Below are 27,406 nucleotides of genomic sequence, written 5' to 3'. Positions count from 1 at the left end.
AATATGACGTCATCAAAGCTATTTATAAAAAAAAAATGAAAAAAACGTCTGGAGATACTATACCCAGGATCTCTCATGTCAAGTTTCATGAAGATCGGTCCAGTAGTTTTCTCTGAATCGCTCTACACACACACACACACACACAGACACACACACAGACACACACACAGACACATACACACACACACACACACACACACACACACACACACACACCACGACCCTCGTCTCGATTCCCCCCTCTACGTTAAAACATTTAGTCAAGACTTGACTAAATGTAACAAGTCGCGTAAGGCGAAATTACTACATTAAGTCAAGCTGTGGAACTCACAGAATAAAACTGAACGCACTGCATTGTTTCACAATGACCGTAGTACGCCGCTTGTGCAAAAGGCAGTAAAATTGACGAGCCTGTTTAGCGCGGTAGTGGTTGCGCTGTGCTGCATAGCACGCTTTTCTGTACCTCTCTTCGTTTTAACTCTCTGAGCGTGTTTTTCATCCAAACATATCATATCTATATGTTTTTGGAATCAGGAACCGATAACGAATAAGATGAAATTGTTTTCAAATCGATTTCGGAAATTTTCAATCATAATTTGTATATGTTTAATTTTCAGAGCTTGTTTTTAATCCGAATATAACATATTTATATGTTTTTGGAATCAGAAAATGATGAAAAATAAGATGAAAGTAATTTTGAATAGTTTTATAAAAATATAATTTTAATTACAATTTTTTGATTTTGAATGACCACAGTCATTAATTAAGTTTTAAGCCTCCAAGCTGAAATGCAATACCAAAGTCCGGCCTTCGTCAAAGATTGCTTAGCCAAAATGTCAATCAATTTTATTGAAAAATGAGGATGTGACAGTGCCGCCTCAACTTGTACAAAAAGCCGGATATGACGTCATCAAAGACATTTATCCGAAAAATGAAAAAACTTCTGGGGATATCATACCCAGGAACTCTCATGTAAAATTTCATAAAGATCATTCTAGTGGTTTACTCTGAATCGCTCTAAACACACACACACACACACACACACACACACACAGACACACACTTACACCCACACACACACACACACACACACACACACACACACACACACACATACACACACACACACACACACACCACGACCCTCGTCTCGATTCCCCCTCTATGTTAAAACATTTAGTCAAAACTTGACTAAATGTAAAAAGCGACAGTGCTATAACTTTTCAAATAACATTTTAATTTCTTTAAAAGCTTTTTTTAGGTCCAAGAAAACATCCCCAGAAATGTCTGACCTATTAATGGATGAATACCATGAATCAGTTAATCTGGCAAGGGCAGTATTACATGAATGTTGAGAACCTTTTTTCTTTGGCAAAGGTATGACTTTCGCATTTTTTAAATTCTTTTGGAAAAAAATGGTGTTGAATACATAAATTATAAACATAAGTCAGCAACTCTACTATATAAGGAGTAGACAATTTTAATAATTCATTACTTATTTCATCAAGTCCGGAAGATTTTTTATTTTCTAACCGTGCTATGTACTGGCCAACTTCCTGGATGGCCATTATCGGAATAACAAACACATCTGTATTTCTAAATGTTTCCTCCCAGAACATCTGCAAGCGTTTACAACAAGAATGTGGTTTTGTACCTGGAGATTTTGAGTGAGAATCTACCAGTGATTCAGAGAGAGAGAGAGAAAGAGAGAGAGAGAGAGAGAGAGAGAGAGAGAGAAAAATAGAGAGGGAGAGAGAGAGAGAGAGGGAGAGAGAGAGAGAGAGAGAGAGAGAGAGAGAGAGAGAGAGAGAGAGAGAGAGAGAGAGAGAGAGAGAGAGAGAGAGAGAGAGAGAGAGAGTGACCGAAAGAAATAGAGACAGAGACAAAAATGTAAGCTTTCTGTTAAGAATCTTTTAACAGCATAAGTACACCTTTCTTTGTCCCGCAGTGGGGCACTGCGGTTATGAAATTAAAGGCCCCTCCTGTTTTTGGAACCGCAGGAGCTTTCTAGTTTGCTGTTCGGTAGATTTTTGGTTCCTCTTTCCTGTCATGCTCTCTTTTTCTTCATGAATTCTTTTCTTTTTTCTGCCTTCTTGCTCATTCACCTGTATTTTTTCCAAAAATCTCTTCTCTTGCCGCTCGTCTCGCGATTCATGTATAGTTTAATCTGTTAGTGTTCTGATGTAAGTCCAGCAGTAGATAGGTTAAGCCTATTTTAACATACTGGAAACTGGTAATCTTCCAGTAGGTATTAATTTAGTTTTACTAAAGCCTGCTGGGACACAAGTAATGGGTTAGTGCATTTGTAAACAGGAATCGCTTGACAAGTGGCCCCCTTCATCCCCCCCTTCCTCGTCCTGATATGGCTCTGCGTAGTCGGCTGGACGTTAAGCAACAAATAAACAAACAAACCTTTCTTTGTCTGTTTTCTTTCTCAAATGTGTATTGGTGTGATCTTAAAAAAGGGAAGAAGCAAATGCTCTGATCATGTTTACTCAGCAAGAGAGAATACTGCTGGTAAACGTTTGTTTTGGCTCAAGGGTAAGGGTACTTTAATGCTTAGGCAAAAACAAAGTTGTATGTTTCTGGTAACATGGCTACAAAAAATAGGATAGGTAGGTAGGGATTTAAAAAAAAAAAAAAAATTTTTTTTTTTTTTGTGGTCAGGGTAGAAAATAACTATACAGTGACGCAAAGAGACTGGACTTACTATACAAAGAGAAAGACAACACATTACAAAACAAATGAGATAAAAGGGATGCGGGGTTATCCCCCGTGCGTCGTCTGCCGTCTGTTACTTTCGTTTTGACGGGGTTTTTTTGCTTTTTGTTTACAAATGCAATAAAAAAAAGTCTCGGGTCGGCGGGAAAAAACTAGGTAGTGTCGGGTGACCAGAAACATACAACTTCTTTTTGGGGCCTTTAAATGTAAACTCGCAACCGGTAGCTAAATACCAACAAGCTGGTGTTCGTACCACACAGTGCATCTGGCAGTCCATTAGAAACAAACTCTTCGTCGGAGCACGTGACGACCACGCTGCGTTCCTCACGGCTGAACTCCACACTGAAAACCCCGTCCTTCTTCAACACAGCGGCTGCCTTGGTCTGGTCGTAGTTTGCAAAGTCAACAACACTTACAGAGCCCTCCATTACTTGCCAGGGGTTGGAGATTTTTCCCTTGCTGAGCTGGATTGCAGATAGAGAATGAGTGAGATATTCATTAAGTATTGAGGTAGTGTTCATTATGTTGCCGATGAGAAGTCACGCTGACGTGCGTGTGCTTCTCGCGAAGCTTTCACAAAGTTTGTCGAACATATCATAGTACATGTATAAACTTTCGTTTAAAGGAGGGACACGGATTGTCTGTGATCATGCAAGTACAAGTTAATCACTATACATTTCGTGTCATGAGCAAAACAGCAACAATAACAACAATACCAACAACAACAACAACAACAACAACAACAACAACAACAACAACAACATCAGCAACAACCGCAGCAGCAGCAGCAACAACAACAAAAACATCACAGGCAATAACAGAACAAAGTCAATCAGGTAAGAAGTAAAAGGAGAACAGGGGGACGTTAAGATAAACGATAGCAGACGCATTTCGCCAATTTCAAAAGTCGCTCACACTTGTAGCACTAAAGTGTAAACTCCTGTAAATACAGACCAAGAAGGAATTATTTGTATCAATTCATGAAGCTACATTTTTATTCATGTCTACTCAATCATCGGTTTAATGTGTTCTACAATATCGCTGATCAAACAGGTGTTGTTTAAGGTATTACTACTCCACAACCAGCTTAATTTCTGTAATGTCTGCATCATAACACTCTACATTTATAATTATTGACCTACAATAACTAGTTACATTGTGTTGCGTTCTTGTTAGTTACCAGCCACATGTCTATGCATTTTTGTTATATTGTTGTACATGATGATTTTGACTTATATTTGCCCTCACTAACCAACTATTTAGTGTATTCATTTTCATATTTTTCTAATAAATAACCAACTACAATTATATATACTCATGGAATAAAATAACTTGACATTGTTTAAAATTTAATATCTCAAAATCGGAAAAAGTTACAGGAGTGATTTTTATACCAAAGTAAAGCTTGTTCAATTGCTCATTATGGGCAAAAAACCGGAATAGTCTGGCTTGTTCCGTTTTTTTGCAATTTGAGCTCAAAGACGCATGGTGTCATTTTGGAGTTTACAAACTTAGCACTGTGTGTTTGACAGCGTTGTGCGTGCACTGGTTGATCGCAGCCGCAATTAAATTACACAGGAGCAGTGAAGGTTAGCTTCAATACGTTTATTAACAAAACAAATTTCATTTCACAGTAGCCGGGTGGAATCGATTACGCAGATGCTGCACCCTAATGAAGCGGTCTTGCTGAGGATTGGTGACACGGGGCCGTCCTTGGCGAGGCAGGTCTCGAACGTTACCGTTGTTTTGCTGGTACCTTCTTCGCCACAAGGCAACTGATTGCCTGGTCACTCCGAATCTCCTAGCAACATCAGTATAAGTCATCCCTCCTCTCAACATCCCTATTGCGACGAGTCTATCGTTCACACACGTTCGTGGCATGGTGAAAGAGAAAGACCGTGAGAGTGGACAGTTTTGGGCAAAGAGAAAGAAACATTAATTTTAGTGAGTTGTTCTCACTCACAAACAAACGGACAAACCAAAGGCAGTACTTTCATGCAATATTCGTGGATCAGCAGCAGACCTTTTGCAGGTTTCAAGTACGGATAGACGTGCCCCGAGAGTCAAAGAGTGCAGGCCTACCTGTTTACAGCACACACAGCGTGCACTGGCTGTCGGCAGCGTCGGCAAGCTCAGGCGTCAGTCTAGTAAACTCCAAAATGACACCATGCGTCTTTGAGGACCAATTGTGAAAAAACTAAGCAACCGAGAACATTCCGGTTTTTTTTCCTCTTCTCAGGAATTGATGGTTCTATGATCGTACCACCCCGCTCTACTGCAACTTTTTCCGATTTTGAGATATTAAATTTTAAAACATGTTAAGTTATTTTATTCCGTGAGTATACATTTCCACTCAGCAGACAGCTATATTAGTGCACAACTACTTAATGAGCATCTGAATGTGAGAGAAAGGAGAGGTTTGGAAAACGTGCAGTTATCTGAAGTGTGTGTGACCGGCACTGTTGGCCTAGTGGTAAGGCGTCCGCCCCGTGATCGGGAGGTAGAGAAAGGGAGAATGTACGTTCTGGCTCACCGATTCCGACAGACCCTAAATATTAACGCAAAATAGGCTTCTGGACTAAACTTTTACTAAAATGAAACATGCGACAAAATCAGAAAAATACTGCATAAATCCATACAAAAAAAATACAGTAAAGTAAGGTTGTTTTGAACCAATGCCGGGTCTGTCGGAATCAGTAACCCAGAACGTACATTCTCCCTTTCTCTTATGCAACATTCTTAAGCTTAATACGCTCTCTCATTTACAAACTTTACTTCATATGTTCTTTCACTGTTAGAATTATATCTGATACATGCAATGTGACTGTCTAAACGAATAGTTAACTCTTTACAAGTGATTCTATTTTTACTTTTTCTTCCCGTCCTATTTGAATCCCCTTTTTTAAAAACTGCTTTTTCAGATCTTCTATATCGATTGGCTTGTTATATTCAGCTCGTGTTTTTGTTTGAATACTTGCTTTCTTACTTTTGTAGTCATCAAAGTCTGTTTGTATCTGTTTGAATTCTTCGTCAGAAACTTTTGAATCTTCAAGTGCTTTACTGATAGACAGTTTTAGGCTAGACAATTTTGATGATGCAAGAGTGGAAATGGATTCGTGTTTTTCAAGCTTTTTCACAATTTTTTTCATTATAGCTGATGCTATAAATGATAAACCACCAACTGCTGCTGCCACACCACCTAGGATTAGAGAAACTGGAGTCCCTACTCCGGTAGCTAACAGAATTGTTCCCGTTACACCTGCAGCTGATGCAAGGATAGTAGAACCAGTGCTGGCATTAGAAAGGCTGTTGTAAGTTGTTGAGTACTTACGTCTAGCGCGAGAATATTTTTCTAATTCATCTTCTAGTTGTTTTTGTATATTACTAATGTGTGCCAGTCTGAATTGTTGACTTTCTGCTGCACTTTCATCAATATTAGGATAAAGCTTCACACTGCTAGTCATCTTTTTAATGCAAAATATAAAATATTTATCTTAATTCTCACTCGCCAGTGTTTCTGCTAAGCTTTGAAGCTGTTCATTGCTTAACACCTTATCTGTATAGTAGAAAGCAATCAAATCAAGATAAGTAAGATTAATACTTCTTATTTCTGTTAAATTATTTATATCTGCGTTAACAACAACATTTTGGTTTGACGTCTGTTTTTTTATTGTGTTAGAATCCTTTTGAACAGCAATAAATACTCTGACTTCTTCAACATTTAATGGTCTCCAGTTGAGATTTATTCCTCTCATTAGAACAGTGTTTGTGGTTTCTTCCCTTTTCCTGACAACTATATCAAATATCATAGTTGCATTCTGCCCTATTGGAAGCTTGGGTATAAAATCGACAATGGTGTCAGCGTCCTTTTCAACACTTTGTTTTCTGTGAATGAGATAGTTGTTCTTATGGAAAGGTTTAACTGCAACTTCTCCCCTGCTGTTAAACGCAGGAACAAGGCTAACAATTAGTGGTTTAGCATTGATTGACTTACGGAATGTGTCGTCTTTTCCAACAAGAGTGTATGGACTCACAAATTCAAACTTCATTTCCCAGTCAATCTTTTTGATAACAGGACTAAGTACCCATTTTTTATTCTGATGTTTCCACATGTAGTATATGTCATCGACAATTGGATCAGGTACATTAACATCACGGATTTGACCTAGTTTGAGGAATCTTGGTTTCTTTTCATCGTCGATTTCCTTTCTCTTGTAATGACCAGTGTCTGTAAACTCGAATGCATACACTGCACCAACTTCAGCATTGCTCTCAAAGTCGATAGCGTCTGCTAAATCTTTCAACTCTATAGTTGAACATGCAACAGGATAAGCTATTGTAGGTCCACTCGACATTTTAATACTCAATATTTTATGGAACTATTTCCAATGTAATGTTAAACAAACAATCAACTGGTTGTCCACTTTGATTTTTCAGATCAATGTGTAGGAATTCATGACACCCTTCCTCCAAGTCCTTGAACTGAAGTGTCTTAAATGTTGGCACGTGCATTTTACAAAAAGAGGCATCACTCGGTGGAAGAATCCTAAGCAGATCAGAACGCTGATCATTAAACAGATTATAGGATGTGTTAAGCTCTCTCATGTGAACAAACAGTACACTGTTAACATCCATGTCAATGGGACGTGTTCCCTTGTATATATTTGTAATTCCAAGCATATCAAGGAGTTTGGTTGGAAACTCAAATGATCTGTTTACTTCTCTAGTTTTGGGCATAGTAAGAGTAGCAATGAGACTTGCATGATTTAAACTCGCTGTAATACCTACTGGAGCAAACAATTCTTTCTCTAAAGTGCAGAAGTCATAGTAACCATCTTCTACAGAATGTGTTTTACCATTAATTCTAACCCAGTTGTTATTCTTTTTTTTACTGATATTATACCAAGTAACCTTGTACATAATTTCATGCAGTGCAACTTTCATTCCTCCATTTTGATTGTTGATAGGGTTTGCAAGTTTAACTGGCACACTAGTCTTCACATTTGTTAGTGTGATAAACATTTTTTATTCAACAACAAAAATGATTCAGTATAAATTCAACAAAGACGTTAAATACAAAACTGGACCATATTACAATCCAAAGACTATTTCTTTCCATGAGTTGGACTTTGCTGTAACAGAAACACAATCCATTCGCGTTAAAGTGCCTGACCCATTCCATTCTTACCTAAATCCCCCAATCAAAAATGATAGTGTTCCAAAGATGTGGAACTCTCACCCAATTCAGTTCTATCAGAATCAGTTAAACTTTGCAATATTCTGTGCAACCACAGGATGTGGAGTGTCCTATGCAGACCACATGAATAATTCAAACTTACTGACAAAGTGTGTGTACACATTTCACGTTTACTATCAGTGCAGGAGAATCTTGTCTGAACTTCAGGCACCAATGCCGCATGAAAAGAGCTGGAACCCATTCAACAATAGGATAAACATGAAAGTGTATGAGCGTCTCTGCAATGAATTCAATATAGATTTTAAGACCGACTTTAGGCAAAAGCAAGACAAAAACCATGGCATGGGAACACTATATTTATGGGGTGTCCACAGGAGGTATAATTTTGATTACTGGCCAGGTCATACATCTTTTTCTTCAAATGTGCAGGTACAGTTAGGATCAATAGAACAAGAGCACCACAATGCATGGACTACTTTTATATTAGACACCGGCAAAGGTTTCACTGGATCAGGTGTTGAAAGGATCAATGAATCTATCCGAACATATGCGTGGTGCTTGCTAGGCTCGCAGGCACAGACACGATCAAACATAATGAGAACAAGCACAGGGTTTGGTGCACAGAAACAGTTGTTATCAAATTTAGAAGATGTCATAAACTCTGCAGTTGATCTGCCTTCCAGCATCAAAAGGTATCAAGACTCTCTCCGTTATGCAAGATCAAAAGTTGACTTTGCTGTTGGTAACGGCCTTTACATGTTACCTTCTGATCTCCAGCTGCAGATTGGAACAATAACAAATTATAACAATGAAATCATTATTGCTAGCGACACCCAGCCGCTTGGAAAGGGTGAAGAACTGAATTCAGAAATCAGAACGATGTTACAGCCATATCACAATGAACAGAAACAAAGCGTGACAAGTGAAGATCGGGCTGCAGGTGAAGATCATTCTGTCACTAGTGATGATCAAGCTGTTAGTATTAGTGATGATCATGAATCGCAGAAGACTGCTCTAGTAATTGGTGGAGTGGGTGTAGGCTTACTTTTGCTTTATTCTCGTTAGCAGAACACCTGCAATTAAAACTATTAGAGTCCAGAGATGTTCAGCCATGAAACCAACAACTTTACCTGCAAAAGATAACAGCCAGCTAACAATTGAACCAATGATTCCTGGAAGTGCATCCAAAGCTTTTGCTGCTAGTTTCTTTAATAGTTCTGCAATGTGTTTGAGTTGTTTCTTTACCCATCCCGGATCAGATGGAGATGAAGGTGAAGGTGGAGGTGGAGGTGTGACAGTGCCACCTGTGAGTGTTAACACTAATGTGCTTATTGCAAATCCTAGCGCAGTTAGTATACTAGCTATTGTGATTCCCTGCTCTCTGAAAAGCGTTCTAATTCTTTCAGCAAGAGTTGTGTCTTCGTAAAGGATTCTTTGAATTGTATTTTTTATTCTGCTGACCTGTGTTCTCAGTTGTTCTCTATTGTTACTTAGAACTTCTAACCTTATGGCTTTCTCCTCCTGCAAATCTTTTAAACGCTTAGAAATTCTGTTTTTTACTTCTTGTTCTAGGTTCAAATCATCAGCATCAGCAAGTTTTTGTTTCTCTTTGTTTATATCTTCATCCAGCTGACCTAGTTTTGACAGATTATTTGCTATTTCACCTCTGATGGTTTGTAGTGATTGATTAAGGGCTTCTATTTCTCTCATAGGTAATAGTTCATGTGGAGTCTTCAGTGAAGTTTCCTCAGAAAAAGAAGTCTCTATCTCTTGTATAAGTTGATCAGCCTCATCTGCAAGTTTATTAAGATCTTGCAATGGAACAGATTCTATTTGAGTAGCAGTTGGTAGTCCTAGTTCTGCTTGTTGAAGTAAGGAAACAACATGGGAAGATGATGACCGTGTGCTAGGCACAATATCTAATTGCCTAAGTCGATTAGCAGTAAGTTTTTGTTTTAGTGAAACTTTTGATAGAAACTTAGCAGGATTAGATTTATATGTAAGTTGGACTTTTTCTCCTTTATCGTTAGTTGTATATAAATGATTTGCTTCCATTTTGAACTGGTTTGGATCTAAAACATCAGGTTCTTCTCCTAAACTTTTGTAGAAATCTCTAACTTTACCTTCCAGAAGTTCATGTCGTGCCACCTCATAATGCAGTGAATGATGATAGGGAACCAAAGGGATTGCTTCGCTCATGTCGTCCGCTGGCTCAAATAAATCTTCAAATCCACCTTCTGCCATTTGTAACTTATTTTTTATTTTGAAAATAAAAAAAAGATGGCACAATCGTTCGGTTCTGTTCTTGATCCTTACAGAAGGCTGAAAGAACCTCTCGGGGTAAAAGGAATAAGGCAAACAGTTATAGTTACAAATAATCCTTCTACTATTGATCAGAATGAAATACTTACTGTTAGGTTTCCTAATCTAGGTAAGAACGATGTTATTGTACCAGGCACTGTAAGACTATCATTCAAATTAGAATTAGAATCTGGCTCAGATGCAAATAGGACTTTGGCTTATAATGTAGGAAGAGCAATTGTGAGGAAGATTACTGTCAAACTGGAAGGGCGGGAAGTGATGTCATTGAATAATGCAGATGTATTTTTAGTTTATGCAGATAATTGGTTGACTGACAATGAAAAGAAAAACAGAGTGTTTCAAGGGATTCAGTCAGACAATGGGATAAAAGTTAGAATAGGAGCCGGAGATAAAGCTGACAACAAAAAAGATAACGCTGTCAATGTTGCTTTTGGAAACAAATTTTGTATTCCACTTGACTTTGAACTCATAAATTCACATCCTCCCTTCTATCAAGGAGCATTGCGTGACAGGCTGTCATACGACCTGACTTTCAATAGTTATGATCGTGTTATGCTTTCACAAGACCCGGAAGCAAAGTATAAGGTGTCTGGAATTTCTTTAGAGTTTGATGTTGTAAACCATCCTGAACTGGCTAGACTTATAGAAAATCAGTACAGTTCTAAGCTGCCTATCTATTATGAAAGAGTGTTGAATCACAGTACACTTTCAAAAAGCCAGGCTGATCCAATCTGGAACATTAACTTGAATACACCAGCTAGGTCAATGAAGGGAATACTTATGTTGTTTGAGGAACCAAAAGATTCATATGAAAGGCAAATAGAAAAGTTTTACAATCCACTAATCAATAGAGTATATTGCACAATTGAAGGGCAGCCAAACCAAATATTTGCATCTGGCATGCTGCCATACCAACACTATGATGAAGCAAGAAAGTACTTTACTGGAGGAAGATTGAAAGACCCAACATCTGATCTTGTGGCTAAAGATCTACATTTACACGGTGTTGGCGTAGAAGATTTCTTGACAAATAAATATGCGTTATGGCTGGATCTCAGAACAACTGACGACAACAAACTGCATGGAAGTGGAAGGCGAATTGAAAACGGATCAGAAGGAATCACAATACAAATTGAAAAGGAAGTAGGGAGTAGTAGTAAATCAGTTAAGATCTACGTGTTTGTTGTGTCAGATGCGCAGTTAAACATCTCTGAAAGCAGATTACAGGATATTGTTTATTGAACGTGTTAAAATGAAGTATCTAGATTTTCTTCCAAAAGATCCACACTGTTCTTTGATTTGTGGGGCAACAGGTTGCGGCAAAACAAGATATGTTTTGGATTTATTACAGACTGTTTACATAAATCACTTTGAACACATAGTCATATTCTGTCCAACCATAAAGCATAACAGAACATACAAGGAGAGAAAATTCATATGGTCTGATCAAAATATATTTATTGTAAATCCTTCTGATCGTCTAAATGTTTGCTTGGAGCATTATTTCGATCTTTTTCAGAACACGCCAACACTGTTTATTATTGATGACTGTGCAGCAGAACGTGACATTGTTAGAAAGAAAAGTGCACTAGCAAAGCTTGCATTCAGTGGACGACATGCATTAATATCAGTTTGGATATTAACACAAAAATACAATGCAGTTCTGAAAGACTTTAGAGAGCAACTCAAAACAATAACATTGTTCTATTCAAAGGACCGTGACAGTTTTGAAGAGTGTCTTCGAGAAAATGATGTCATTGAAAACAAACAGGAGAGAGAAAGAATAAAGAATAATCTGAAATCTTCTAAGCACTCGAAACTGGTTTTAAAAACTGATCAACCAGTTCAGTATGTATGTTTGTAGAAATCCTTGCTAAGTTCTTGTCAAGTTCTTACTCAAGTTCTTGTCAAGTTCTTACTCAAGTTCTTGTCAAGTTCTTGTCAAGTTCTTACTAAGTTCTTGTCAAGTTCTTACTCAAGTTCTTGTTAAGTTCCTACCTAAGTTCTTACTCAAGTTCCTACCTAAGTTCTTGTTAAGTTCCTACCTAAGTTCTTACTCAAGTTTAATTACTAGATTTTAATTTTATTCTGCATCAAAATAAAATGAACTGTGATGAATTGCTGATGCAGACTGCTACAGATATTGAAATCTGTGACAGTAGGACTATACCTGATAAAAAAGAAAGATTGTATTCACTTGCTGTTTGTGGAAAAACAAAACACTACCTTGGGCAGCAGTTAACTGTGGAAGAAGTACAACATCTTTCCTCAGAAGATATAGAAAAGTATCATGGACGGTATGAATCAGTGCTTGGTTCTAAGATGGTTAGAAGTATTGGACAGACTGTTATAGGTTTGTACACAAAGATTTTTGGACATTTTACACCTCTCGACTCGGAGGAAAACTTAACACATGATCTAACTCATGACCCTGTTGTTTCCAAGTCCCTCGAATCTCTTGCCTGTGGCCTGTATTATCGATTTGGTGCTTTATTAGTACCATTTGTTGCTGGATTAATTACTTTCAAACACATTAATTTTCAGAATAAAAAAGATGACGGATCAGTTGAAGCAGACAGTGGAGCAGACGAAAATACCAGAAGTGAACACAGTGACAAAGAAACCTGGTAGAGTAGAAGCAGGAAAAAAACTAGCCGAATGGAACAGACAAAAAAAGTTAAATCAAAAGGCAAAGCAGAACATTATGTCTGAGGTTGAGCAGACACCAAACATTCCTGAAGTGACTAAGGTCACACAAACTGATCAAGAATTAAAATCTTCATTTCTATCATACAGAAAAGTAGCTGTAGCAGCTGTTGTTGGAGGAGGTGGATACTTGCTTTACAAACTTTGGCAAGGCAAATATAAAGTGTCAGAAAAACCAAAATCAGAAACACCAAAATCAGAAACACCAAAACCAACAAACAAAGCAGTACAAACAATAACAAAGCCCACAGTAGTACCTGCAGTGGATTCATTTCATATGGAATAATTTTAATATTTTAATTTTGATAACATAAAAATGAGTTCTGAAAAGACAATAGTTAATCTAGTTTATCACGCTGCAGTGATTGGAGGCTTGAGTGTAGGTTACACAATGCTGGGTAAAAGTCTCCTCAGAATGAAACCAGCCGACTTGGGAAAGTTAGACTTCGAAGACGGTGCTAAACTAATTGGTGTTGTGACAGCTTCCTTTGCAACAAAAGACTTCCTGGTGAAGCAAGGAATTATTCCAGAAAATATAAACATGTAAGACAATAAAATGGCTAGCTTGGTTATGATGGTGGGAGGTGCGATTGTAAATGCGCTTGCATTTTCTGGCAGCAACTATTTGTTTTCTAAACTGCAAAATGGTGAAGAGAGGGAAAGGCACAACAAAGCCATGGAACAACTGGCGAAAGCACAGGATGAATACGAGAAGAAACGAATTGCGCAGTTAGACTTTATGAATGATAAACTCAGGCAGCAAGGACATGCAAACAAAACCTTTGCCAATGTTGATGCAGCCATTCAAGAATACTATCTTGTAACTGGAAAGAAAATGAAGACAAGTGCTCCTCCAAAACTGGGTGACTTTTATCAGCCTTCAGAAGAGCAGAAGGTGGGCGAGATTGTTTTCATTGTTATTGGTATGGCTGTTGTTTACTTTATTGCGCGTGCTGTCAAATCTTAATATTCTGTCATTTAAAAAACCATGAGTGATGCTTTGTTATCTAAAATATATTATTCCCCAAAAGGATACTGGAAAGGAAGAACTGCTATTGACAAGCTCAGTGACGCAGCAGGTGTTTCTCAAGATAGAGCAAAGAAATGGTTGTCAAAGCAGGCAGTTTGGCAGATCTATTTACCTGCACCAAGAAAAATTACACGACCACACTTTGTTAACATTAAACCGAATGACACTCATCAAATAGACCTACTGTATTTACCGCATGACACAGTCAGAAGGAAGAAATATAAGTATGCACTGACTGTAGTTGATGTTGCAACAAGATACAAAGATGCTGAACCGTTGACAGAGAAAAGTGCTATAGCTACAGCTGTTGCCCTGCAAGAAATTTACAGACGTGGACCACTAAAGTATCCCAGAATGATTCAGTGCGATGATGGTAAGGAGTTTAAAGGAGCTGTCAACCAGCTTCTGTTAAAACATCATGTTACAGTGAAGAGAGGTATTCCAGGAAACCACAGGTCACAGGCTATTGTTGAGAGCTTTAACAAACAGTTGGCAGAAAAACTGTTTTCATATCAGTACCATCAGGAATTTTTGGACACAGAAAGTAAATTGCGTAACACTGAATGGGTCAAAAGATTACCATCAGTACTTAGAGCAATGAATCTGGAGGTATTTAAAGCTACAGGGTTAAGACCAGTTGATGCAATCAAACAGAAAACAATACCTGTTGCTCCAAAGTCAACAACACCAGTGGCATTACTACCTTTCAATCAGAAAGTCAGATATTTATATGCACCCGGTGAAGCTGAGGGTGACAGCAGGAAGCGTGCAACGGATCCAATCTGGAGTATTGACATTCATGAAATCAAGAGAGTAGTAGAGACAAATCCACCTATATATTACTTGAGAGAACCAGCACCGCAAAGAGCCTTTGTAAAAGAGGAATTACAATTAGTTCCACGTGGTACAAATGTTAAATGATTTTTTATTTCAGATTTTATAGTGTTAACAAAAATGGAAGCTCTGAGAAAGAATTCTAAGCAACTTCATTTTTTTAATTTATATTCCCAGCGAAGCTGGAGGTATCCCGTGAACGCTATACTGTAATCGATTTGAGAAATGTGCATACCGAATAATACATGATAAAGAAGGATTCTTTGTGCCCGAAAATGGGCCACAGTTGGAGATGGAAGTTCACCAAAAATTGGGACCATACTAACAAAAATACGGTAGGTAAAATTGGCGCCCCCATTTTTTGAGCAAACGCCACCCAAGGCCGCTTTGGACGGGTAGAAATTCCGTAGTTTCCAAGTCTATGGATAAAGCTCGCGTAAGAAGAATACGTCACGGTCGAAAGTCTTTGACGTCAATTAATGCATCATGACGTCATGCCTCCCTGTAGTCTTTCTCTCTCGCGGGTTGTGTGTGTTTGTGTTCATTTTGTGCACATGTGTTAGTGTTACTGTTTGTGTGTGTGTGTGTGTGTGTGTGAGTGTGTGTGTGTGTATTTGTGTGTGTGTGCGTGTGCACGCGTGCATGAGTCTGTACTCGTGTGTGTGTGAGTGTGTGTGTGGTGTGTGTGTGTGTGTGTGTGTGTGTGCGCGCACGCGTGCATGAGTCTGTACTCGTGTGTGTGTGTGTGTGTGGTGTGTGTGTGTGTGTGTATTTGTGTGTGTGTGTGTGTGTGTATTTGTGTGTGTGTGCTCGCGTGCATGAGTCTGTACTCGTGTGTGTGTGAGTGTGTGTGGGGTGTGTGTGTGTGTGTGTGTGTGTGTGTGTGTGTGTGTGTGTGTATTTGTGTGTGTGTGTGTGTGTGCGCGCGCACGCGTGCATGAGTCTGTACTCGTGTGTGTGTGTGAGTGTGTGTGTGGTGTGTGTGTGTGCATACGTGTATGTGTGTGCGTGTATGTGTGTTTGTTTGTAAAGGTGTGTATGTCTGTCTGTCCATATGTGCGTATGGGTGTGTGTTTTGTGTGTATGAAGTTTTTGTGAGAGAGTGAGTGAGTGCGTGTGAGTGAGTGTGTGTATGTGTGCGTGTGTGACTTGGGGTGTGTGTGTGTGGGTGTGTGTGTGTGCGTGTGTGTGTGTGTGTGTGTGTGAGTGTGTGTGTGTGTTTGTGTGTGTGTGCGTGTGTGTGTGTGTGTGTGTGTTTGAGAGAGAGAGAGAGAGAGAGAGAGAGAGAGAGAGAGAGAGAGAGAGAGAGAGAGAGAGAGAGAGAGAGAGAGAGAGAGAGACGGACGATTGGTCTTTCGCTGGGGGTATGCAGTGCCTTGGCAATGCACATCTACTTAATTTTATTTTGAGTTATAAAATCAAACTCACAGCGATGGAAGACTCTGTATTAGAATCTTTATCGACAGTATTTGACACCGTTGAATTACAAGTAACGGATCCTCAAAATGTGCAGTCCAGTGTGCAAGACGCCATTGAACAAATTCCAAACAATTTGTTGATTGAACCTCCAGTAAAAGTGCAGATAGTCAGTTTAATAAAATACAAAACAGTCAGTGATGAGGTGCTAGAAGTTCATGTTTCAACCAGACAACTAGCACTTAATTCTATGGCAGAATTGAATGGAAACTGGGCAGATGAAATGATGAAACGGTTTGAGCAAGCTGCAGAGGATGCAAAGATGAAAGGATCCGGATGGTCAGAAGGTGAAATTCTAAAAATAGAATTGAAGCTAAGTAAATTTGCCCCCATCAGAGGTAGAAGTTACATACCTTTACCTCCTGCTCTTGTCAAAAAACGTGCTGTGCTGAACATAAAGAATGATGATGACAAATGTTTTATGTGGTGTGTTCTGGCAAGACTGTACAGTGTAAAGAAAAATGCAGAAAGAGTGTCTAACTATCATGCATACAGAAATAAACTAAACTTTACTGGTATTGAATTTCCTGTCAGCATTACAAGCATTGACAAATTTGAACAGCAAAACAAACCCATCACCGTAAATGTTTACACGTGGGATGAGGAAGATGAACTGAAACCAGTCAGAATATCAAAGAACTCACCAACGATTGGTGATTGTGATACTAACCATGTTGACATGTTACTAATGACTGATGGTGTAAAATATCATTACACTTTGATTCGTACAATGAGTAGACTGATGGCGAGCACAAGCAATCACAATAGTAAACAAGACTTTTGTAGGCGATGTCTCTTGCGTATTCCATCAATTCATGCAGCACTTATACACAAGCAACATTGTAAGAGCGTTGATGATGCGGTCGTGAAGTTAACAACACCACCGCCAGACAGCAAAGTGTATTTTAAGAATGTATGCAAACTACAGAAAAGTCCTTATGTTGTTTATGCTGACTTTGAATCTATCATTGTGCCATATGAAGGACCTTTACCAAAAGACCTACCTAAAACAGTAACTCTAAGTAATCATCAAGTCTGTTCATATGCATTTATTGTTGTTAGTTCAGATGGTAAACATTCTAAACCGCAATTGTACAGAGGACCTAATGCAGCAAAGAACTTCTTACAGCAAATGAACCAAGTGCGAAATGACTGCTCCAAACAACTGAATCTTTCAGACATTGTTATGAAACCTGAAGACCAAGAACAGTTTAACTCTACCACACAGTGTTGGATATGCGAACAAAGTCTAACACCAAACACAGACAATCCAATAGTAAGAGATCATGATCATGTAAGTGGGCAGTTCCGAGGAGCAGCACACAGCAAATGTAATCTACAATTAAAGTTTGATCCTAAGACTTGGAAGCTTCCAATCTTCTTCCATAACTTGCGCGGTTATGATTCACATCTGATCATGCAGGCAGTAACTGATGAATACAAAGCAAGATGCATTGCGCAGTCTTCAGAAAAGTACATGGCCTTTACTCTGAATAGTTTATACTTCTACGATTCTGCTCAACATCTGATGGGAACACTTGAGTCTTTATCTTCATCACTAACTGCTTTCCCAATCACATGTAAGTACTTTGACAGTGACTTAGTTAGAAAGGGAGTCTATCCATATGAATACATGGATTCGTGGGAGAGGTTTGATGAAGATGAGTTACCACCAAAGGATGCTTACTTCTCACGGCTGAAGGGTAAAGGTATAAGTGACGAAGACTATGAACACGCTAAGACTGCATGGAATAAATTAGGATGTAATACAATGGGTGATTATCATGATCAATATTTGTTGGCTGATGTTTGTTTACTTGCAGATATATTTGAGAATTACAGAAGAACATGTATGAAGCACTACAATCTAGATCCTTCACATTACATATCTGCACCAGGCATGAGCTGGGATGCATTTCTTAGATTTACAGGAGTAAAGATTGACTTGCTATCAGATCTACCTACACTTCAGATGATTGAAAATGGACTACGTGGAGGAATCAGTATGGCTTCACACAATTACTGCAAAGCCAACAACAAATACTTGGACGACTTTGATCCTATGAAACCTTCTAATTACATCATGTATCTAGATGCAAACAATGTGTATGGTTGGGCAATGTGTCAGACGCTTCCACTTCGGAACTTTAAGATCTATTCAGGACCATTTTCACAATGTGTTGTGCTGACAATATTAAAAGCAGGCCCAGACAGTCGAAAGGGATGGATACTAGAAGTTGACTTAGACTATCCACTATCACTTCATGATCTACATAATGATTATCCTTTAGCTGCTGAGAGGTTAAAAGTAAACCCAAGAGAACCTCCAAAGCTGGTGCCCAATCTGTTTCACAAAAAGAAGTATGTGTGTCACTACAGACTGTTACAGTTTTACATTAGACATGGATTAATTTTGAAGGCTGTTCATCGTATAATTTTATTTGATCAAGAACAGTTTATGAAACCTTACATCATGAAAAACACAGAACTGAGAACCAAAGCCGCTGATGCATCAGAGAAAGACTTTTTTAAACTGATGAACAACAGTTGCTTTGGTAAGACAATGGAAAACCCACACAAGAGAAAGGATGTTAGACTTGTAACAAGAGAAAATGAGGCCATCAAGCTGACATCCAAACCACAGTATCAAGACTTTAAATACTTTCATGAACAGCTGTATGGTATCTTAATGAAAAAACTTGTAGTCAAGCTTGACAAACCAGTATTCATAGGCTTTACTGTGCTAGAGTTGTCAAAACTGTTGATGCTTGAGTTTTTGTATGATTATTTGAAACCAAGATATCCCAAATCGAGAGTACTTTACACAGACACAGATTCATTCTTACTTGACATTCCAGCGGATGACATTTACAAAGATCTAGAAGCTGAAAGTCCTGCAGTAAAAGGAAAAGATTCTTTTTATGACACTTGCGACTACCCTAAAGAATCACCATTGCACTCAAATGTTAACAAGAAGGTTATTGGAAAGATGAAAGATGAAATGAATGGGAAGATAATTAAGGAGTATGTTGGATTGCGTGCAAAGATGTACAGTGTTGCAAGTGAGAAAGGGGTGGTTAAAAAAGCAAAGGGTGTAAGCAAACAGGTTGTAAAGTCGAGCATATCGCATGATAACTACAAGGAAGCACTGTTTCAGAAGCGAGTGTTTCACCATGACAACCCTAAGATCAGTTCCGCGCTTCATCAGATCAACACAACTATTGTAAACAAGAAATCTTTAGATGCTAATGACACAAAGCGCGTTTATTCATCACCAGAATATTCTTATGCAATTGGGCACTGGAGAATAAACGCGGCTCCAAATAGTCTGAGTGTGTAATAAGAATTTTTGTCAATCGGGAAAACCCGCTATGACAGCTTTGTTCTGACTGCAGCGGGGAAAAGGAAGTTGCTTGCGTTTGGGAAGTGTTTGTGAAAGGGGAGTACTAGGCTTTGTTGAGTTTCAAAGCAGCCACCAAGTACACTTGTCAAAGCTTGATTCAATAAACAAGTCATTTGCATAAAGTGCACTCGGTGGCCGCCTGAAAAGGCAGCCTAAATATTGAAGCGTAGTGAAGCGTAGTGAAGCGTAGTGAAGCGTTGTGAAGCGAAGCGTTGAAACAGAGTGACCCAAGCCGCCGGTTTACCAGCAAGACCTACCGTTCACGCGTGAACGGTACTATTTTTAGAATCCTAGAATTCTTGAGAATGTTGGAGCTGGCTTGTTTCTGGTACTTGAGGAGCTTGTTTCCAGATGGAAGCAAATTCTGGCACTTGCAGCATGCTCTTAATGTTATTTAGCTTGCTGTAAATAAAACGAAAGGGGAGACCAACAGCAAAAAATCCAGGATATCCATAAAGAACACCTGCAACGGCTCGTAATTTCCGTGCATGAACATCGGAATAGCCTGTTTTTGCTTTCAACCAGTCAGCCCAAGTTTCTGTTATTCTCCCTTCTTTCCTCTCCTTCTCCTGCCAGTTTTTACACAGAATTAAAAAGTTGCCAAACTGAATGTAAATCATCATAGTCTGCGCATCTTGTCTAGCTAAATTTCTCACTCCTTTGTTTAATCTTTCTACCATTTCGTCTTCATTTGATGGGTTTTCAAATAATTTCTCAGAAAAAGCTTCTCTGGAAATCGTTGTTTTTATATCAGCTTGATTAGAAATCAGATAATTGTGTAATGCCTGTGGAGTTGTGAGATCATTTCTGCTTTTCTTTACTCCTGTTTTTTCTTTGAACAACTGCTCAATCTTTCTTTTCGGCTTTTTAGGTAATTCTATCGGCCCTTCTTTTACAGCTTTATCTACGATTTGCACCATTTCTTCAAAATACTTCCGATTCTCTAACAAAGTGTTCTTCTCTTCTTCTGTCCAAAATTCTGATGGTGTTGGCGGTGGAAGAGGAATTTCCTGAGCTTGCTCAAAAGCCATACTTTCTGAATCTAACAGTTTTTGGTTAGCTGCTTGCGCTTTACTAATTTCCTGAGCTAATTCTTGTGAAGAAATACTGTCTTGAGACATGAGATTAATCAACAGAAACACAAATTCAAACACTTCTCTCACAGAAAACTGCCACCGCTTCCAACAAGTCTGAACAGCACAACCACCAAAGTAATATGACAAGATATCCCAGCCCCGTTGCTAGCCACAACAAAACATTAGGGTGGACGTGACGTAACTGTTGCTATCACATGATTTAATCTTGTCTTGCCATTGGAGGAATATAGAAGACTAGCTTGCAGGATGACTGTTTGTTTTTACCAGATCAATACGGTAGTCTTGGGCTTGGCTACGAAGGGCAGATTGAATTAATATTTCAATGGAAACTAAATTTAGCGTTGTATGAGAGAAAGGGAGAATGTACGTTCTGGGTTACTGATTCCGACAGACCCGGCATTGGTTCAAAACAACCTTACTTTACTGTATTTTTTTTTGTATGGATTTATGCAGTATTTTTCTGATTTTGTCGCATGTTTCATTTTAGTAAAAGTTTAGTCCAGAAGCCTATTTTGCGTTAATATTTAGGGTCTGTCGGAATCGGTGAGCCAGAACGTACATTCTCCCTTTCTCTGAGGTCGTGGGTTCAAACCCCGGCCGGGTCATACCTAAGACTTTAACATTGGCAATCTAGTGGCTGCTCCGCCTGGCGTCTGGCATTATGGGGTTGACTGGTTGGTCCGGTGTCAGAATAATGTGACTGGGTGAGACATGAAGCCTGTGCTGCGACTTCTGTCTTGTGTGTGGCGCACGTTATATGTCAAAGCAGCACCGCCCTGATATGGCCCTTCGTGGTCGGCTGGGCGTTAAGCAAACAAACAAACAAACAAACAAACAAAATCTGAAGTGCGTCGATGGTCTCTCCTAACCTTGTCTAGTCGTTTCACTGAGGTGCGTATCTTCAAGAAAGCGCCGGTCTTAGCGTATACGACGTTGACCCACACCGTGTCCGGGGAGAAACGGTGACTGTAATCCTTGTCCACAGCACTGCCCGGGGTCACCTTGACCCGGTAGTCCCCGCACGTGAAGTCCGACAGTCGATACTGACAGGGAAGTTTCAGCTCAGTCGTTTCTCCGTTGAACATTGTAATCGTTCCGTAACGCGCAATGGAGCATGCTTTCTCGTCTCAAAGAAATTATCGAAATGGAAAATACAGAGACATTTCAAGAAGCGTTGCAATTATAGTGGTCGTCCACTTCTTATTTAAGTTATCTAAAAAAAATGCTAACTGCTAGCAAATGATAACAGACATGTCGAGAAAATGGATTGTCAGCATTAACTTCTGTAAAGAAATGTCGAACAGACCCTGCGAATTAGAGGGAACAACCGCAATGGGAACTGGATCGCTCCCATCTGCTTCTGCCCGTCAGTCAATTATTCTTGTGACCTGGGTCAATCAATCACCCACCCGACGTGATGAATACTATAAAAGATGAAATGCGTTCACACAAACATTTCACAATATGCATTTCAGTTGCTTCGATTTGTCATTTCCAACAGAGAGACAGATTTAGAATCAACGCCAGACAGAAAGAAAAATTGAGTTGACGAAATTTCACTTGATTCTTCAGAACTTAGACAATGACATTTTTAAGTGAGCGGATCGGCATTGCACACTCAAAGGATGGGTGATGCCTTGCCGTTCTGTAAAGCACTCACTGACAAAACTGGCTTTTCGGTATCTTTTAGATAAAGAATGTATTATCTGACAGCAGTTGAAGTGTCATGCTTTAGAATAAATCACGCCGATTTTGTTAATTTTATTTTTTACTTTGTCTTGTTTAATCTTAGCGTGATGAACAAGATGGGTCCCTGAAAGGACATTATAACATTTAACAGGTCCCCTAGAATCAGTTTTGGTTTGTCAACAAGCCGTATGGTGCACTGAAATGGTGATAATGCGGGGTTTTTTCAGACAGGTCCAAATTCTCCTACGATGTATAATCCAAACAAAATGATGAAACTGCTTTCATGCATGTCTCGGGTCAATAATCACAAACAGTAACATACAATTTAAAAGACCAAACATGTATGCTTGAAGAGACGACGTCGTTAGATTGTTACGTCATAACATTACGAGGTTTCAAAATACGTTACTTTTGGACGTACTTGAAAATGGGGTCTTTTTACAAGCACCGTGAAAAATCGCACGTCTTTAAAGGACTGTAGCTGAGCAAACGAACAATGGAAATTGCTACAGATGTGAATAAATCATTCTATGATGTGACAACAATAAGTCTTACAAAGAATTCTTCAAACGCGAATACTGTAGCAGCTGTATCAAATGTAAGAAATATAAGAACATATACATACGATAATAGTTCAAGTGCACAATTCTAACTTGAACAAGAAACAGATAAGAGAATTCTACAAAATGACCTTCAGCTTGAAAAGCTCTAGCTGCAAAATGGATGACGCATAAGCTGACAGTAGAACAGAATAAGCAACAGGCAGATGTTGCTCGCGATCTGCTCAACCGTTTTGAACCTACAATAACAGATCAAACATGTAATGCGGGATGGATGTATAGTTACTGAATATGAGACATTTACTTCATTGGTTCCCTTCTACATTCTGCACAAAGCACCCAGACTGTTCACTTTTGGTATGTGACCAAGTGGAGCGATTATCCCAGTCCATGTTAACGCTTGGCAAGATCTGACACGGTGTGCCGAACCGTTTAGACGGGAATAACACTGCCTGGCAAGATCTTACACGGTGTGTTGAACTGTTTAGACGGGAATCACACTGCCTGGCAAGATCTTACACGGTTTGCCGAACTGTTTAGACGGGATTAACACTGCCTGGCAAGATCTTACACGGTTTGCCGAACTGTTTAGACGGGAATAACACTGCCTGGCAAGATCTTACACGGTTTGCCGAACTGTTTAGACGGGAATAACACTGCCTGGTCTGATCTTACACGGTGTGCCAAACTGTTTAGACGGGAATAACACTGCCTGGCAAGATCTTACACGGTGTGCCGAACTGTTTAGATGGGAATAACACTGCCTGGCCAGATCTGACACGGTGTGCCGAACTGTTTAGACGGGAATAACACTGCCTGGCCAGATCTGACACGGTGTGCCGAACTGCTTAGACGGGAATAACACTGCCTGGCAAGATCTGACACGGTGTGCCGAACTGTTTAGACGGGAATAACACTGCCTGGCCAGATCTGACACGGTGTGCCGAACTGTTTAGACGGGAATAACACTGCCTGGCAAGATCTTACACGGTATGCCGAACTGTTTAGACGGGAAGGACACTGCCTACAACGTCAACGTAACATGACTGTACATGCAGTGTGTCTTCCACACGGACACGTTCTATTCTCACTCCCCTAGTCACGAGTCCCCGACACCTGGTCAAATTTGACTTAATGTGAAAAACAAACTGACTGCCAAAATTCAGGAACAAACCCACAAGAAAGGTAAGTTGTTGAACGTTTATAATTTGACAACAACACAAACATTACTGTTATTCACACACACACACACGCACACACACACACACACACACACACACATACACATACACACACACACACACACACACACACACACACACACACACACACACACACATACACACACACACACATTACAATGATTAAATGTGTATTAAGAGAACCTAATCACGTAACGAGTACCTGCCAGTGTGAATTCAAATTTGACGACACTGACACACGCCAACACAGCTAGCAACCAGGCTGATGACAACTCCATCTTTATTGTTTGCAGCAAATCACATCTGAAATTATATTTTAGTTCATCAGCAATACAAACAATTAAATAAAACTACGCAGCAACCAGCCCGACTCCCCGATAGCTCATGGGTTTATAGCGACTTATATGTTCCGAACGCTCATATGTAAGAAGTATACATCTATGGAGTAGACAACATTAACATACCGAAAAAGTTCGTCTGCAAGGTAATACGAACGGAACAAAACTTTCCTCAGCAATACCAACACATTGAAGGAGCACAACAGTATCTCTATCTGCTTTTACCGCCACAACAGAACAACGGCTCAACTGCGTTATTGATTTTATTCCAATTCAAACAACTGCTGTGAAATCTTAGCAGAATCGAATGAATGTTACCGAACTACGCAAGTGAACATTACAATCACTCACATGGGCAGGTGGGCTGGCAGAGTGATTGGAATTAGATCAAGCAGTGGCACAAAACTATTTTGTCTTTGACTGACTGAAGAAAGGGGGAATGAATGAGTTTCACGCCTCGTCTCAGTGGATGTTAACATTAATGGTAACAGTTCGAGATCATGACAATTGCGAGCTGCAGCGAGCTTGTTCATGACCGCAAACTGAGGCAATTGTTTTTGATAACCACTGTGACGCGGAATGTGACCTCAACATGTAGGTTTTGGGCGAAATTCACTTTCGGGATCTGACGTCATACTGAGCGAGTGTTACGCGGTCACCTGTCGACAATGATACAAGTTAATTCGTATACAAGTTGCAGTTTTCGACCCCTTGCAAGAAAGTCAATAAACTATGGTATTTTTGTCAAATGCCGAAAAGCCATGGTGGCTCCGTGCACCTGGAAGTAAGACGTTCACTACACTCTAACACAAGCGTGTTCTTTCGTTCACGCCGATATTCGGTTTTATTCCCCCCTCTGCTGCTTTTTTCTCTCTGTAAACTTGTAGGGCTAGTTATTTTTCGGTAACTTACTCAGCAACCAAAATTACTTGCCTGAACAAAACAACAGGCCTGAATCCTCGATAGCACACAGGTTTAGGAGCTAGACTTTGTGGGATCTACTTTTGCGATTGAAAAGTTCCGAACGCTCTAATGTACGAAATATACATCTCTGGAGCAAACAAAACAAACATATCGCATTTAAATTAACAACTACAGGCTTCAACACATTAATCTCCATATAAAATCCATGTTTTCTGAATCTAGATCATGCACAAACGTTCAACACAAGCAAATTCCCAACGCAAGTAACTCGCACACTTTGCCTAGCAACAAGAGTAGTTCCTCTTTCAAATTTATTTTCACTGTTTCTTCAACAAGACTGCAATCAGACGGTCAGTTTTCAACAATATTTCATTTCATAAACAGATCACACGCAACCAAATGCACACATCTCATCAATTTTAGTCCTAACGGAATTGAACGTGGTTAAGCCCGCGAACACCTTTCGACTGATTGAGATAACAAAGTACGTACTGGACGGACAACTTACCAACAAGAAGGCTGTGCTCGAAGAAGATGGATGATTTGCTCCGCTCTCTGTCGGGATATTTATACAGGTAAATCTCCTTTAGCAGTTGGCGCCAGGTGCTTGTCACATGGATTGTGGTAAATGCTCACTCAGTCGTTGCCAGAAGCAAATCCCATCTACCTCTCACTACCCCCCCCCCCCCCCCCCGCCCTCCCCAACCTCCACATGTCCACATGTTTTTACACAAAATGTGCTGCCCTGCCGAGTACAATCATCGGGTGCGTATCGCTGGCGCTACGTGTCATTTGTGCTACGTGTCATTATTTTGTCCTTCGTGTCATTTGTGCTACGTGGAGCTATCGCTACGTTGATTAGTGCCACACATAATATGTCTATGAGTCGCTATCATTTGTTTAGTATCACTACGTGTCGACAGCACTACATCTTTTAGCGCTACGTGTCATTGTCGCTACGTGTCAAAACCACTACTAACTGACGACTCTCTCTTTCTCATTTTTGGCTCACGTAAGTGTAGCCTATGCGATGCTAACTTGTGTGTGTGCGAATGTATGTGTGTGTGTGTGTGTGTGTGTGTGTGTGTGTGTGTGTGTGTGTGTGTGTGTGTGTGTGTGTGTGTGTGTGTGTGTGATAGAAACTTTAACATTTGACTGAACACCGAAATACTAATGTTACCAGGTTATTATCCAAGCAACAGCTTCAAAGTATTGAAGCAAGGATCAACATTTCGTCGGCACGTATGCAGGTAACGTGTGTATCCACAGAAAATGTTGTTGTTTTTTTGGGGGGGAGGGGAGGGTAAAAACAGCTGACTGGTTTGTGACGTGTGTGGTATGTAGACCAGGTCAGGGGTCAAGGTTAGGTCAGATCGCGTAAAGGATTGTGGTATAGATACAGTTCTCACCGAGCTGCAGTTCGCCGATTCGGGGAAAACGATTTCTCATTGTTCGGTTTCGTAGCTCCAGAAACACTGGCTTAAAACTGAAATTTGTACTCGGGACACTGGCCGCATAACTCAATTTACCTGGACTGTCCAACAGTGAAATTTGTACTCGGGACACTGGCCGCATAACTAAATTTACCTTGACTGTCCAACAGTGAGATTTGTACTCGGGACACTGGCCGCATAACTAAATTTACCTGGACTGTCAAACAGTGAAATTTGTACTGGGGACACTGGCCGCATAACTAAATTTACCTGGACTGTCCAACAGTGAAATTTGTACTCGGGACACTGGCCGCATAACTCAATTTACCTGGACTGTCCAACAGTGAAATTTCGATTTCCTCAGACACTCCATGGATTCTCAGTTTCGATTTGAAAGTTGAAGAGAATATAACTGGATGACAGCAGATTACTGTTTGATTTGAAAGTTGAAGAGAATATAACTGGATGACAGCA

At 39.7% G+C, this 27,406-nt stretch overlaps 1 protein-coding gene across 1 annotated transcript in view; it reads right to left on the bottom strand.

The window, feature by feature from the left end:
• Nucleotides 1-26,026, bottom strand: part of LOC138951196 (uncharacterized) — a 39,609-nt gene extending 13,583 nt beyond the window's left edge. The window contains exons 1-4 of the mRNA XM_070322849.1: nt 26,008-26,026; nt 24,440-24,540; nt 21,656-21,912; nt 2,975-3,185 (exon numbers count right to left, since the gene is read on the bottom strand). Of these exons, the coding sequence (XP_070178950.1) occupies nt 2,975-3,185; nt 21,656-21,912; nt 24,440-24,515 (544 nt within the window). The 5' untranslated portion in view covers nt 24,516-24,540; nt 26,008-26,026. The remainder of the gene's footprint in view (nt 1-2,974; nt 3,186-21,655; nt 21,913-24,439; nt 24,541-26,007) is intronic.
• Nucleotides 26,027-27,406: the final 1,380 nt, after the last annotated feature.

Source organism: Littorina saxatilis, linkage group LG16 (assembly GCF_037325665.1).
Source record: "Littorina saxatilis isolate snail1 linkage group LG16, US_GU_Lsax_2.0, whole genome shotgun sequence".
Classification (NCBI taxonomy): Eukaryota; Metazoa; Mollusca; class Gastropoda; order Littorinimorpha; family Littorinidae; genus Littorina; species Littorina saxatilis.
The sequence above is the reverse complement of the archived record's forward strand: the minus strand, read 5'-3'. Positions and strand labels throughout refer to the sequence as shown.